The 16,141-nt window shown below is 44.3% G+C and overlaps 1 protein-coding gene and 1 long non-coding RNA gene across 2 annotated transcripts; one reads left to right on the top strand and one right to left on the bottom strand.

Annotated features, from left to right (window-relative positions):
• Window positions 1-4,407: 4,407 nt before the first annotated feature.
• LOC309370299 lies at window positions 4,408-6,383 on the bottom strand. The gene is made up of 2 exons (XR_014168498.1): window positions 6,255-6,383; window positions 4,408-4,599 (listed from the first exon to the last, which is right to left on the bottom strand). It is a non-coding gene; the product is annotated as an uncharacterized lncRNA (long non-coding RNA).
• Window positions 6,384-9,331: 2,948 nt separating this feature from the next.
• Window positions 9,332-15,177, top strand: TPT1 (tumor protein, translationally-controlled 1). The gene is made up of 6 exons (XM_081911910.1): window positions 9,332-9,481; window positions 10,020-10,093; window positions 10,498-10,688; window positions 12,669-12,774; window positions 12,972-13,088; window positions 14,952-15,177. The coding sequence occupies exons 1-6, from the start codon at window positions 9,454-9,456 to the stop codon at window positions 14,952-14,954; spliced, it is 519 nt and encodes a 172-aa protein (XP_081768036.1). The 5' UTR covers window positions 9,332-9,453; the 3' UTR covers window positions 14,955-15,177.
• Window positions 15,178-16,141: the final 964 nt, after the last annotated feature.

Below are 16,141 nucleotides of genomic sequence, written 5' to 3' on the forward strand. Positions count from 1 at the left end.
GCTGAATCTCTGTTGGCAGAGCATCCCTCGACTGGACTGGTGACACTAAAGACACAGTTTCTTGTTGCTGTCCAATGAGCCTTGCCAGTTTTTTTTTTTTGGGGGGGGGGGGGAATCAACAGTGATCCTGTAAATGACTCCTTATTTAAAAAAAAATAAAAAAATAAAAAAATATTTAAAGATACATTATAATCTTTAGCTGTTCTTAAGTGAATGGAAGCTGGAGTCAGCTCAAAAATTGTCAAACTCCTACTCGTTTCAGTAAGTGTTATATGTGGTAGGTTTGCTGCTGGTTCCTAAGAGTGGAGCAAGGCATAGGAGATCAGTGTGGTGCTTATACAATGTGGCTTCAATCACATTGCGCTGACCTCCCCACACCTCACCTCTGCCTCTCAGAAACCGGGAGCAACCCTCTGCGTTGAAGAGGCATGTGAGCAAACCCCATTTTGCCAGGACCACACAACTGATCGCTACTGGTTCTAGGGCTGGTTAACACTTGCATTTAAAAAACCATCACTTGATAACTTCCACCCAAATAAGTTACCTCCATTGAAAAATACTGCATTTTCAAGTGATAGGGAAGTTTTGTCTATGTCTCAGCCACACAGGACGATGCAAACGATTCAAACTTGCATATGTAAAACTACATTAAAACATCCCACCCGTACAAAACGGCCGTAGATGGTTAAAAGGCAAAGGCCTGGTTTAAAAGGGATGTTTTTGCCTGGTGCCTAAAGTGAGCTTCCCGGAGGCGTGTTCCAGAAATGGGAAGCCATTGCAGAAAGTGCCTGAGCGTGTGTTGCCACCTATCTGGACTCAGATTCTGTTTGCCATTAGCTGCAATCCCAACTAATTTTTCCTATGGCTCAACAGTATCAGAGAAAGCAAAGTGTTCTAGTGGCTCATTGATGTATTTCAAAAACAGTTTGATCCCACAAAGGGAGTTATTTCAATTGTTATAATTAAGTAAACATTTTGGATTAATGATCTGGGGTGACTGACTTGCCACTAGCGAATGTGGGAGAAATTTGACTCATTTCACATTTAAAGGCAAACCAACTTAATTCACTTTTCAAAACAAGATATGAACCGAAACACAGCATTTCTTTGAAATTCAGTTCTCCCTATTTTGCAATGTACCGGTAGTTCTCCATCCCAAGTAAAGTATGCATAAAAAGGAAATTATTAGCAAAAGCAGCATTAAAAAAAAATATAGTTAGGAAAAATATGATTTGCATATTTGTTTTAAGGGGGGAATCTCTCTAATAGTGATGAATTTTCATGAGACCTTTCTTTAAAAAAAAAATGCAAACTGATTTGGAAATGTGGGGAAATGAACTTAAGACTGGAAAACTGATAAAGTGAGAAAATCACGTAAGAAAAATGTACTGAGAAATAACTTTATGCAAGAAGTTTTTTGATCCCATACTTTCCTTCTTCAAATAATTTGGACTATGCGTAGAAACCTGATGCATCACTGTTGCCTGTTTTTACTATTTTGATGTCCGTAACCACGAATATGGTTTGCCAAGTGAGGAGAAAACTTCATACATCTGACAAAGTGGTCCAAATCTGAAATACCACATAACTTGTTTTGTTATTTAATCTTTGGTTATAAAGAGAAAAAGTAAGGTAATTTAGGGAAACACTCTTAACATTATAAAATACAAAAATTAAAATTAACAATCTTGTAGTTTTCATATCTGTAGTATTTAAGTTTGCTGTAATTTTTAGGTTTGTTCAGAGATGGTGTATTACAGTGCCACCTGGTGGCATTTGCTAAATATAAAAGCGCTCCTGCAAGAGGAAAATTTGATTGGAAAGGAAAACCCTGAAAAATAATTAATGCCGGGGTGGGCAATATGAGATCCTAAGGAACTTGTGTGTAATCCCAGAGTTAACCTCTGGCTCCTTTACATATTATTGTGGAAATTATGTGTAAATTTCCAGGACTATGTTTCATTGCAGAGGAAATCTAATGTGTGGGTGGGTAGGATTATATTTAAATCGCAGTGTAATGTGAACACTGCAAAATTTACATGCATGGCATGAATTCCAATGTGGGAGCACCCTCAGATTATTTCAGAATAGTTATAATGCCATAATTGTTTTTAGATATTTGAACTCATTTCCGTGTCTGCTGGTCTGTACCGGAAACCCCTGTACTCTCTCTGTCTCTCAGAGGAAGGATGGAATATTAATTTAATAAATTAAAAATAAATTCACCCATTAACAAAACTTATCCACCTCTTTTATGAGTTGTATACGCTTCCCAAATATTTTCCTTTGCTACAGGGTCTAAACTTCAATCCCATATTGTGATGGGTGGACCTTGGGTCAGCCTCCTGTAGATCTTGAAACTAATCAGAGCTGGGTAGTGTTCCATCCAGTCAGGAGGAAGGAGAGTTAAAAGTTAGACCCTGGCAGTTAAAACTGTTAGATAGGGTTCGGTTAGGGCCGAGATAGGTCTTGACAGTCAGATAGGGAACACACAGGGATTAGGGACCCTGAGGGTCATCGAGTTCAAGCCCCTGAAATGCAGAAATCTCAACTAAAGCATCAGTGACTATCCAACCTCTCCTTTAAAACCTCCAAAGAGAGCCCACAGCCTCTTGAGGGAGACCATTCCAAGCTATTGGTTTGTGTCCGGCCCTCCAGAGCATGAGAACACAAGGCTGGTACAGTGGTGCCCCGCAAGACGAATGCCTCGCAAGACGGAAAACCCGCAAGACGAAAGGGTTTTCCGTTTGCGAGTTGCTTCGCAAGACGAATTTCCCTATGGGCTTGCTTCGCAAGAAGAAAGCCCATAGGGAAATCTCCGGGGACCTCTTTTAAATGCTGGCGGTGGGGAGCAAAGCCCTTCCCCCCCTCCGGCCTTCAGAAGAGGTCCAGGAAGGCCGGCGGGGGCCGAAAGGCTTTGCTCCCCACCGCCAGCATTTTAAAAGCAGTCCGGGATAGCAGGGAAGCGCTTCCCGCTATCTCGGACGGCTTTTGAAGGCAGGCGGGGGGGAGCAAAGACTTTCGCCCCCCGCCGGCCTTCAGAAGAGGTCCAGGACCTCTTCTGAAGGCTGGCGGGGGGCGAAAGTCTTTGTCCCCCCCTGCCTGCCTTCCGGGGGGCTTTTAAATCGCCCCGGGAAGTCCTCCGCTGTCCCAGGGGGATTTTTAAATGCTGGCGGGCGGCAGCGAAGGCTTCGCTGCCGCCCGCCAGCATTTTAAGATCGCCCCGGACAGCGGAGAAGTCCTCCGCTGTCCTGGGGTTTTTTAAAATGCTGGGGGTGGGAAGAAAAGCCCTTGCCCCCCCAGCCTTCAGAAGAGGTCGGGGGACAGACTGTCCCCGGACCTGGTCTGAAGGTGGTTTCCATAGGAACGCATTGATTGATTTTCAATGCATTCCTATAGGAAACCGTGCTTCGCAAGACGAAAAACTCGCAAGAAGAAAATCTTGCAGAACGAATTAATTTCGTCTTGCGAGGCACCACTGTATATTAAATTTATATATTAAGTGTAATTAAATTAAATAAATAAGCATGAAGCAACCAGAATTTATTAACCCCTAATTTACAACTGAATACTTCCATTCAGCGGGTGGCGCTGTGGGTTAAACCACAGAGCCTAGGACTTGCCGATCAGTAGGTCAGCGTTTCGAATCCCCTCGACGGAGTGAGCTCCCGTTGCTCGGACCCTGCTCCTGCCAACCTAGCAGTTTGAAAGCACATCAAAGTGCAAGTAGATAAATAGGTACCACTCCGGCGGGAAGGTAAACGGCGTTTCCGTGCGCTGCTCTGGTTCGCCAGAAGCGGCTTAGTCATGCTGGCCACATGACCCGGAAGCTGTACGCCAGCTCCCTCGGCCAATGAAGCGATATGAGCGCTGCAACCCCAGAGTCGGCCACGACTGGACCTAATGGTCAGGGGTCCCTTTACCTTACTTCCATTGTAACCAGGCCTTTGGCCTTGAATTATCTGTGGCCTTTTAGAAGCAGGTGGAATGTTTTGTTGTTGTTTATTTCATAAAATTTGAACACCGCTTGATTGTAAGAAAACCTCAAAGCCGTTTACAAGAAAGATACAACATAGAATCACAGAATTGTTGAGTTGGAAGATACCACGAAAGTCATTTAGTCCAACCCTCTCCAATGCAAGAAGACCGTAAAATAAAATAATAAAACCCACAATCCCATTTACTAATAGAGATTAAAATGACCCTGACTTTGGCACCTACATAATGTCAACAGGCAGGGAGTTCCAGAGTGCAGCCGCTGCCACACTAAACATAGAAATATGGGAAACGGGAATCATGCAGCACATGTAATAGCGCCATCTGTGCACTAGAGCATTTCCCCCTTGGCTTTAATTGTAGCTGGGGCATGGGAGTAGCCATGGCAGAACCAAGCTATCTCCTATGCAATTGGCCAGTTAAGTATTTTTATTTATTTTCGTTGTAGAAACAAAATGGGGGGTTGGCTTTTGCTACCTAACTCCCCAAAGGGACTTGATGAGTCCCCTAAGTCCATGATCAGTCAGAGAAGAATGGGTGGAGGCAGGATCCAGTGGAAAGCAAGACAGATCTTTATTTTCCTGTTGCAACAGTTTCCCCACCCTGCAAGGAGGTGGGAGAGACCAAGAACAAAGTGTGCAGGAATCTTTTACATTCTTTACAAAGACTTCCTTTTTTTTCCAAAAAAAATTTTGCTGGTTTTCAAAACATTACAAACAAACACATAAGACAAACATAAATCATAGCCAAAACAAAAAAAATCCTTCCAGTAGCACCTTAAAAACCAACTAAGTCAGTTCTTGGTATGAGCTTTCGTGTGCATGCACACTTCTTCAGATACCAACACAGCTACCTATCTGTAAATAAATCATAGCCTTATTGAAAATTACACTTATTAACATTGTTATGTGACTTCCTCGCTTTCCCTTGGCTGAATTTCATTGCATGTCCTTTTAACGGTTTTCCAAATCACCGTTCTTATAAAATTTAACTTAAACATCAACATCCTTAGATCTTCACATTATGAAATTAAACATATTACTTCATCACTAAACATAAATAAAATCCTAAGCCATTTAAGTATCTGAAGCTGTTTTCAGTTAATTTAACTCAACATATTTAACTAAGTAATCATTAAATTTAATCCACTCTTCCTGCTACTCCTCCTGGTCACGGACTCTTCCGGTTAGGTCGGCTAGCTCCGAAAAATCCATCATCTTCATCTGCCATTCTTCTATCGTTGGTAATTCTTGGGTCTTTACAAAGTAGACTTTTGGCGTTGCTCAACCCCTTAGCCAAAGGCCACCCTAAAAGCATCACAGGTACGTCAATGATGACGTTACACGGATTGAGTTACCTGGGCAGCCTAGCCCATTCTTTTGTGATGGTAAACACCTTAGTCTGTGAATCCAGGTCATTCATGCACAAAATATGCCCTTAAGGCAGGATTTGCTAAGGGAAAGAACTATGGGCAAAGGTTTCTGAAGGCAGCCCTGTTTAATAATAAAATAATAAATTTTATTTATATCCCGCCCTCCCCAGTACAAAGTACAGTACATACAACACTCTAAAATCAGGGGAAGTTTTTACTATTTAATGCTGTATCATTTTTAACACTCGATTGGGAGCTGCCCAGAGTGGCTGGGGAGATTCAGCCAGATGGGTGGGGCATAAATAAATTATTATTATTATTATTATTATTATTATTATTATTATTATTATTATTATTATTATTATTTCTTCCAGGAGATCTCCTCCTTCAGAGGAAATAATCCATTAGGAGAGCCAAGACGTGTGTGTGTGTTTTTTTTTGGGGGGGGGAATGGTTCTGTGGGCTAAAATAATATGCAATTTTCTGGAGGAAACATTTCCTCCATCTTAGGAGGCTGGGAAGACTGAAGCGTGCGTCTGCTATGTGCGTTCACCCTAAAATTTTATAACCATTTACTTGATTAAAAGGGGGGCGGGCAACGACACACCCCCCCCCCCGCCGGCTGCTTGTCGCGTGTCTGCTTTACCCTTTAACTTTTAGCAAATGACAAGAGTTTTCCGCCTTCGGGGTGTAGGGGGGACTTCACCGCCCCATGGACCAGGTCCCCCCCCCGAAAAAAAAAGTCAAGGGGGGAGTTTTCCCCTCACAGAAAAGCGCGGGAAAGAAGAGACTGTCTCCCCCTCACATTATCCGCCCCTCCCCCTCAGGCGTTTCAGCCCGGCCACCCCGGAGAGGCCCAAAAGGGACGGCGTGAGAGGAGCCAAACCTGAGCCGCCTCCCGCTTCTGCCCCTGCCCGGGCGGGAGACGACGAACCGCCGCAGCGTCGGCGCCGAAAGAGCCGGGCGGGCGAGAGAAGGGAAGCCCGCAAGAGCGCATGCGCCAGTCTCTGTCTCTCAGCAGCCAGCGTCCCTCGCGGCTCAGCCAATGGGAAAAGCTCCGTCCACCAGCGCCGGAGAAGCCCCGCCTTTCCTCTCCCCCCTCCCCCTGAGTATGTGTCTGACGTCAACGGGGCTTATGTCCAAAATTACGGTGGGAGGTGAATGCGGGAGAACGAGTTACCGAATTGTAATAACACTTACTTATTCATTCATTCATTCATTTACCCCTCACCTGGCCAACAAAGGTCCGTATAGTTAAAGCTATGGTTTTCCCAGTAGTGATGTGTGGAAGTGAGAGCTGATAAAGAAGGCTGATTGCCAAAGAATGGATGCTTTTGAATTGTGGTGGTGGAGGAGACTCTTGAGAGTCCCATGGACTGCAAGAAGATCAAACCTCTCCATTCTGAAGGAAATCAGCCCTGAGTGCTCACTGGAAGGACAGATCCTGAAGCTGAGGCTCCAAGACTTTGGCCCCCTCATGAGAAGAGAAGACTCCCTGGAAAAGACCCTGATGTTGGGAAAGATGGAGGGCACAAGGAGAAGGGGAGGACAGAGGACAAGATGGTTGGATAGTGTTCTTGAAGCTACCAGCATGAGTTTGACCAAACTGCGGGAGGCAGTGGAAGACAGCAGTGCCTGGCGTGCTCTGGTCCAGGGGGACACAGAGTTGGACACGACTAAACAACAACAATAACACTCACTTACTTACTTACTTACTTACTCATTCATTTATTTACCCCTAAAAGGGGCTCAAAGCAGCTTACAGATTAAAAATAAAAGCAGCTTAAAAAAACATACAAGTGGTTGTGTGTGGAGAAAAATCATTAAAAAATATACTGATAGAATTCAAACGAAATAGGTATAGATCAAAATCATACAAATAATGAGACTAAAGAGTGATGGAGATCACTCAGTGAACACTGAAATAGCATGTATAGAATTTAAATAATAAATAGGGAAAATAATAATTGATGTGCCCTCCTTTACTGAATGTGGTTTGCAAGCTTATCAGTAGTCATACCTCATGTTACGTTTGCTTCATGTTACGTTCTTTCAGGTTACATCCCGTGGCGACCCAGAAGTACCGAAAGGGTTACTTCCGGGTTTTGCTGCTTGCACATGCACAGACACGCAAAATGATGGCATGCGCAGAAGCGCTGAATCGCAACCTGCGCATGCTGAGGGTTTTGCTATTTTTATGTTGCGAACGCGCCTCCAGAATGGATCCCATTTGCAACCAGAGGTACCACTGTACTGAATCTTGTTCAGCCAAATTTTTGGTTGGTGGGTCAAATACATGTTTGTAGTACTGTTGCTATTTTTGCAGCTATACGTTTTATGCTTGTCTACTCAATGGGTCTTACTCCCAGGTACTTGGGTATAGGAATGTGGCCCAACAGCCTGATTCTAAGCATGTTTGCTTGGAGGATCAGTGTCAGTGAATTAAGTAAGGAGAGAAGCTGGGGACAAAAGCCATGGAAAAGTTCTACTGCATAAAAAGAACCACACAAGAATATGCATAAATTGTACAGTAATGGAATAATGATTTTTTTACTTATTTTATTACATTTTATCCCACATTTTTTTCCGTTATGGAACTCAGGGTGATGTTGTTTTAAGCATCACCCAACCAGGGAGGGAGTGAATGATGCAAAGGTACAAATTATGATGTTGCCAAACAGTTACCCTAGCTGGACTCCTGTGTTGTTTGACAACCCTGCAGAGGAGCAGCTGGAAATTTTGTGTGCCACATCAGCATAAAATCTGGAGTGACCACACCAGCATAGGGTGACCTGATTTTAGATAGAAATTAGCTGGATAGGACTGCATGCAGACTCTATGGCTGTGTACACAATATAACGTTCAAGCACATTTTAAAGAATATTCTTTCCCTCAAAGAATTCTGGGCACTGTAGTTTGAGACGTGCTGGGAATTATAACTGTGCATTGTAAACTACGGTGCTCAGCAGGGTTGGCCCACCCACAGGGCAAGAGTCCTATGCCCAGTTCTGAGCACCACAATTTAAGGATGTTGACAAACTGGAATGTGTGCAGAGGAGTGCAACTAGGGTGATCAAGGGTCTAGGAGCTAGAAGTTAGGAGAAAAACTGCTCCCTTTCCCTTATGGGGTATTCTGGAGCCCATATAGAGTCCTTAAGTAGGTTCACTATCGGTAGGAGAAAACACAGGTCAACCAGAGTATATTGAGAAGCAAAGTGGCTAGTAAGCCTGATCTTTATTTGAGGAACTGTTGCAACAGGGTCCCCACTCACAGAGGAGAGAGAAGAACCCTGAACAATGGTGCGCAAGCCCTTGTATAGACATTTGAAATTGTCCACCCTGTAGCCCAAGACCACCCCTCAATACATCATACATACATCACAGACGCAGGCGGTTTACAGCAGAAATCCTGCCCGCCAGGATACCTAATAATGGTCACTGATTGCATTACCTGGGCAGTCTGGCCATTCTTTTGTTAATACTTTAGTTCTGGAATCCGGGTCACAGGCTCATCCTATTCATACACAAATATGCCCTTAAGACAGGATTTGCAAGGGGAAAAAACCAATGGGAAGGCTTTCCCCATTTGCCTCCCTTACTGCAGAGGAATATTTGAGGTCATTGGGAGAGTCAAAATGGCTTCAGGATTGCATTCCCATACTATTTCAGACACATGGTTCATATACAGTGGTACCTCAGGATTCCTCGCAAGAAAAGGGAAAAGTTGACAGCGTTGTTTCCTATTGGCGGAGGCGGGAAGAGAAGGAACCCGGAAGTTCTACCTCCTGCCCTCAGAGAGCAGCTCTGCTCGTTCTTACCTCTACGTGCGCGCGGGGAGGCGGGGCGGCGGCCTGCGGGCGCGCTTGCGTCACAGCTCCGTGCGTGGCGGGGAGCGCAGGGATTGGTGACGCACGGATGGCAGGGACGTGCCCCGCTGGCTATATGAGCTCAGTGGCAGCGCCGCCTCGGCCTTTCTCCGCCTCGCTCCTTGCTCTCGCCGGGAGTCGCCGCCCAGCCGCTCCGCTCCCCGAGGCCGCCAGCCCGCCCGCCCGCTCGACCCACCGCCGCCCGACGACGCCTCAGCCATGATCATCTACCGCGACTGCATCAGCCGTAAGCGAATCTCCCTCAGCGCCATCGAGGTCGGGCCCCCCGCGGAGCCCCCACAGCGGCGCCCTACTGCGCTTGCGCGGCTCCGCGGCCCGGGCTAGGCACCTCGCGCGCCCTCCCGCTACACTGCGCCTGCGCGGCACAGAAGAGAGGGGGAAGGGAGACTGGTTCGCGGGGCGGGGGGGGAGAGAGCGCGAAGACTGGCGGCCCGGGCATTCTATTCACTGCGCATGCGTCTTTTTGCCGCGGCCACCGCGCTTGCGTGAGCGGGGCTGCCGAAGGGGCCGTGGGGCTGGAGGCCTTGGGCGGCGCTTCCGGCGTTGTTCCCTCTTGGCTTCCGGCGCAGCCTTCCCGAGGCCTTTTCCCGTTCCGGGAGGCGGCGGCAGCGCCGCATCTACCCCTGGGGCCTGGCAAGGCCTGGACCGGAAGGGAGGGGAAGAGGGGCGACCCCTGAGAGGAGGGTGGGGTTTGGGGGAGGGAGAACGGCCGGCCGACCATGGGGAGCCCCCCTCACGCGCTCTCCTCCTTCCTCTGCCCGCAGAAGACGAGATGTTCTCGGACATCTACAAGGTCAAAGAAGTGGCCAGCGGACTCTGCCTGGAAGTGGAAGGGAAGGTAGGCTTTGTTTGTAAATCTACTCATTTTATGTAGGTGGGGCGGGGTTCGAACCCTCGCCATAGTATAGGTCAACTGTGCTTTGGCCCTTCTTTTAGCAGTTGCTACCCTTCACAGGCACTCCATCAACTTCTGTTATGGGGGGGGGGGAGAGATTTGGCAATATCTGAGACCAACTGGGAAATTAGAGTCTTTATCATAAAGACTTCCGATTTAAGATTCTCTGGGCAGTTTATTTTCCCTTTGGTGACAAATTCCACTTGGATGGCTTTGCTCATAACTGAACTAGTTATGACTTAAAACTCTGCTATTAAGCTTTGAGTAGATTAATGAACAGGAGCAGATCATTTTACAATTAGATTTTGCTTTTCAGTGGTGGTATTTTTCTTCAATGAATGGTTTAGATGGTGAGCAGGAAAGAAGGTGAAATAGATGATGCTTTAATTGGTGGAAATGCGTCGGCTGAAGGTCCAGATGGTGAAGGGGCAGAGGCTACCGTTGTCACCGGTGTTGACATTGTAATGAACCACCACCTTCAGGAAACAAGCTTCACTAAAGAGTCTTACAAGAAGTACATCAAGGACTACATGAAAGCGTAAGTTAGCCTGGTGTCTGTCATTTCAAGGCTAGAAGACAGTTACGATGAGGGTTACATAGCAAACACATAGCAAAAACTCCATAAGGTTTCAGCACTGCCTTCTGATGGAGATGGGCTGCTGGGATCCAGTTGTGGGGATGATTACAATGGTGCTCTTATTCTGAAAGATCTATAATTTAAAGCCATAACCACCTGCATACACATTTTGCTAAGATACTGCTTCTTTCCACATATCCTGTTATAGTATTGGATATCTGAAGGATGTCCTCTTACATATACTAGGTTTGGTACATTATGTTTAAGTCATCGAGGTCAAAAGGAAAATGCTACTAGTGAGAACCCTAAATCTTAAGGTTAATTTAAGGCCGCATTTCTGATATGGTAACAATGCGCATAGTGATTGCATTGCTGATGTAAGCATACCTCAGCCTTTCCTCATAAGGCTTGGCTTCCAGACCTGTGATCCTCTTGGTTGCCATCCTCTGTACACATATCCTTAAATTATGGTGCCCAGAACTGGACATACGACTGCATGTGTGGTTTGACTACGGCAGAATAGTGTGATATACCTTCCCTAGATCTGGACACTACGCTGCATCATTCTGTTGGGCCCTGGATCTTTTTCACATGTAAGCTGGGTGTCCCCCATCTTACATTTGTGCATCTGATTCTTCCTGCCTAAGTTCAGAACCTTACATTTGTCCCTGGTGAAATTCATTTTGTTACTTTGCGCCCAATTCTCCAATCTGTAAAGGTCATTTTGAATCCCAATTCTGTTTTCTGTGGCATTAGCTACCCCTCCCAATTTGGTATCATCTTCAAATTTGATGTGGATCGCCTCAATTCCATCATTGAAGTCATTTATGTTGAACAACAGTGGGCGCAGGATAGAACTCTGTCACCCCACGTCACTTTTTCCTAGGATGACTAGGAACTATTAATGAGTTTTTGAGTTCTGTCAGTCAACCAGCTACACATTTTACCAGCTTCTCCACAAGAATGTCATGGGGAACTTTGTCAAAAGCATTACTGAAATCAAGATACACTATGTCCATAGCATTCCCCAGATCCACCAAGCTTGTGTATGCTTCTTATAAAGCCACACAAGTTTATTTAGGTGCCTCCCACTTTTCTTTCTGGAATTGTCTGCATTTCTGCCTTCATTATTTCACCTTTAACAAACTCCCATCTTGGGCTCCCTTTTCTTGACGATTTCTGACGATGAGATCTCACCCGGTACTTCAGGCATAGGCAGACTCAGCCCTCCAGATGTTTTGGGACTACAACGCCCATCACCCCTAGCTAAGAGGACCAGTGGTCAGGGATGATGGGAGTCCCAAAACATCTGGAGGGCCGAGTCTGCCTATGCCTGAAGTAGTTCCTTAAGCTTCCAGAAATCAGCCTTCTTAAAGTCTACGACCGATTACACTCAGTTTTCCCTTTCCCTGTATCATGAAATCCAAGGCGACGCAATCACTTTCTCTTAAAATTCCCAGTAAGGACCAGCTGGGATGCAAACAACTCAAAGAGAGGTGCAACCAAAAGATCTGGTTATTGGCAGAACTGATCAGTGGCTGTGCTTTTTGCTGTAGCTTCATGGAGTTATTAAGGCTCTGTATTACAGATATGTTGTAAGAGTTGCTTTATATTTAGAGACCAGATATCTGGGCCAAAGGCAACCCCTTCTTTTGATACAATATTGTCTATTCTGCTATTTTACTGTTGCCTCAATGGAGGCGCATACAGAAATCATCTGGCATATTTTACCATGCCAGTTTATGTGGCCTTGTGTATAATAAAAATGTTCCCAAGAAATATAATTTAAAACTGGCAGGTAAAATAAAGCACTATCCATGCAGGGGAGCAGTAAAAAGCAATTCAGTGTTTTCCTTTCAGATCAGCTATTAGAAACTTTTGGGTACAATCCTCAAACTTGTTAAATTGCAGCTGTTAGAATTCTTGTTGTTTTCCCCCTAGAATCAAAGCAAGACTTGAGGAAACAAAGCCAGAGAGAGTAAAGCCGTTCATGACTGGAGCAGCTGAACAAGTCAAACATATCCTTGCAAACTTCAAAAATTACCAGGTAAGTTCCAAAGCTTCCTCTCTTTTTTTGTAACGTATTTTCAGTACTTGCATACTGTGAAGTAGCTTTTGCTGCTTGTTTTAAGACTGGCATTCTGTGGGAAGTGCCTGATGCTTGAGCCAAGGAAATGTGCATTGTTATGTTAGTGCTTTCTAAGAACTTATTTGCATCAACCGATTTTTTTTTTCTTCTGAAAGTTTTTTGTAGGCGAGAACATGAATCCAGATGGAATGGTGGCGTTGCTGGATTTCCGTGAGGATGGTATCACTCCTTATATGATTTTCTTTAAGGATGGATTAGAAATGGAGAAATGTGTAAGTATAAATTCCCGAGAGAACTTGCCAAGATTAAAATCTTGTGTGGTTTCAAATTTTGCTTGCTGATGAATGGGGGGTGATTTGCTGCAGAAACAAAACCCTGTGCCCATCTAGTCCAGCATTTTCAATTAACCAGCCAGGTACATGAGGGAACAGCCCTTGTTCTCCCAGCAACTTGTGTTCTGTGGCAGCCTACCTCTGAACCTGGAGATTTGACTTACCTAATTGCATTTTAATAGCCATTGTTCTCTGCTTCAGGAGTTCACCTAATCCAGGGGTGCCCAAACTTTTTTCAAAGAGGGCCAGCTTTGATTAAGTGAACATGTGTGAGGGCGGACCAGCTTTTTTTAGGATTGAAGTTGTGGGCCTTTTTTTACAATTTTACACCAAAGTTGTGGAGCTTCTTTAAGATTTTACCCCAGGACATATACTGCCATGGGGCCAGATTAGGCCCCCAAAATAGACTTTGGACATGCCTGAAAAGCCATCTAAGCTTCTGGTAATCATAATATCTGGTGGGAGGAAATTTCAGAGTGTTGTAAGTAGTAGCTTTTGTCTGCATACAGCTGGTGAATTGTGTGGGCAAGGACTTGTGCTGTAAGAGGGAGAAAAAATAAGTATGCTTTCTCCACACCATTCACTCATCTCTGAAATCCTAACATCTTTCCTGCATTTTCCATGGGGAAAAAAGAAAAGCCCAAATGTTACTGCATTTTCTATCAACTTTCCTAGCTTTGTAGTATCCTTTTTGAGATTGTGCAACCAGAGGTTTGTACACCTTTGTGAGTGAGGCTGAGGACACATCCTTTGTCACAGCCAATTTACTCTCCCATCAGTTTGTATGAAGCTGGGATGGTTATTTGCCCTGAATGCAGTGTTTTTTAAGTCTTACTCTGAACCTCATTGTCCATTTTTTAATTTTTGCTTATTCATCTAGCTTGGAGATCCCTTTTCAACTTTTTTGCAGTTTGGGTTTTCAGTATCCCGAATAATTTGGTGTCTGCTACAAACTAGGCTACCTTGTTGCTTACTATTGATTCTCTGTTCGTGTGTGAACAAGTTCAATAGCCTCTTAGTTTAACTTTCTAGATCTCCCCAGAGTTCCATTAAAAAAATCTTTCATTTCTCAGTTAACAATGCTGATAGAAGACAAACTATTGAGCTATTGACTAGTCTTCCATACAGCTTAGCATATGCATTTTCTGCCCTTCTGGTGGGAGATTCTTTAGGGAAGATAGTGGCTGGACTCCCACCCAATGAAGTGCTTGGGTTCGCTCTTCAGTTTTTAAGCTAACTAGTCAGGAGTGTGGCTCTCCTGCCAATGGCTTAAATAGAAGACCAAATCATTCAGGCAGGCAGGTGTAAGAACAGAAAATGCAAATGGTGTGGATTTATTTTTTTGTAATGCTATTGCTAGATTTAAATCTTGGGAGGTATTTAATCAGACATGCTCATTAATTTCAGTAGGTCTACTCTGGGTAAAGCTTGGTTGACCACACTTGGCTTAATATCAAACCAAAACATTTATTGGCTGTATTTTGATATGGCTGTTGAAGCTACTACCCCCTTTCCGTGAATGAAAGGGTGCTAATCAAGACTGGTACCCTCTCAAACAGTGCCTTAGGGAAGGAGTTGAGATGCAAGTTCGGAATGTTAAGCATCTGCTGATAGGCTGGGAACAACTACTTTTGCTCTCTAGCTTGCATAAAGATGCAACAGCAATTTCCTTGCGCTTTCTGTGTGCCTGGTAAACGTGGCAACTCAGATTGAATAAGGGAGAACATTTAAGAGAGTGAATATTTAATGATGACATAAGGAATTGCTACAAGCATAGGCTAACTCTCATTAATTTCTTAACAGTAACAAGAGACCAACCCTTCTGGATCATCTATCATCATCATAATTGGCTGCTGTTCTTTATTCATCAACAAAACATCATGACTCAGCATTGTTTGAAAACTGGACTGATGCCATCTTGAGCTTAATTTGATTTATTTTGACCCTGAATTAATTGGAGTGGAGGCATTGGTTTTTAAAAACTTGTCATGTAGGCTGTCTAAAATAAAGAAAAACTCATTTAAACCCAGCATAGATAATGCCTCTTGGTTTAATGCATTCAGCAGGGTTCTTCAGCAAGCTTCTTGTAGCTTGGATTTTTGACTTCAATAGCATAGCCTGGCCTAATGCATGTGTCAGACTGTCGTGCGATACTGGTGACCTAGAACTGGAAGATCAGCCGACTACAACTGACTTGCTCCTAAACACCTGAAAATGATTAGTAGAGAAGAAGGCTTTCATTCTGAAATGGACCGAGTTTCTTGCTGTTCCACAAACCACAATAGCTAGCTGGAGGACAGAATTGGAAGACTGAATACAGACTGCTGATTAGAGTTCTGAACCAGTCAAGGAGAGATGGATTTCATCAGTTTATCATGGCAAATTATGACTAAGGCAGAAGAAGTGGAAAAGCAATCTTTGGTGGCAGAAACAAGCATTTTAGGCAGGGAGTCTGCACACAAGAGGCTGTAGTTCAAAGTAATTATAACTTAAAATGGAAAAGTAATACTGGTTTAATCACAGGACATTAATAATCTTTGTGGTTTATCAAAGCCTAAATTGGTTAGTTGTGGTGGTAATGGCACCCTTAAGCACTAGTCCAAAGAATTAGTGTAGACAACATGTGCATCATACTGTTTTTGCTGATGTTTGCAAAGTCCTGAAGTATATTTTATGGGCTGTCCCAGGAGACGTTTGCTTGACAGGCCATGATAAAGTAAATTGGTTCCCGTAGGATGCAAAAATGAGAGCTCTGTGCCTTTTCCATCGTTCCACCTTCTGCTCCCCTGACATGACATTGTTCAAAGCATAATACGAAGTGAACTTTGCACTTGGAGCAAGGTTAAAGAAGCGTGTCAAAGCCAAGTAAATGCAACATGGTTTTTAAAGCAGGAGGGCTGCTATGATCTCAAAATGGCAAAAGCTACAAAATTTGCTACAAATTAATACTGGTAGTAGAAGCCATAAAGATTGTTGGTTTGCATCCTAATAGA

Source organism: Podarcis melisellensis (genome assembly GCF_964234715.1).
Source record: "Podarcis melisellensis genome assembly, chromosome: 5".
NCBI classification, from domain to species: domain Eukaryota; kingdom Metazoa; phylum Chordata; class Lepidosauria; order Squamata; family Lacertidae; genus Podarcis; species Podarcis melisellensis.

What these genes read in the sequence shown, in the direction of transcription:
- TPT1 (XM_081911910.1), top strand. Translation starts at nt 9,454, where the DNA reads ATGATCATCTACCGCGACTGCATCAGCC. An exon ending in CTACCGCGACTGCATCAGCC is followed by an intron (nt 9,482 to 10,019) that starts GTAAGCGAATCT and finishes CTCTGCCCGCAG; the next exon opens with AAGACGAGATGTTCTCGGAC. An exon ending in CAAACTTCAAAAATTACCAG is followed by an intron (nt 12,775 to 12,971) that starts GTAAGTTCCAAA and finishes TTCTTCTGAAAG; the next exon opens with TTTTTTGTAGGCGAGAACAT.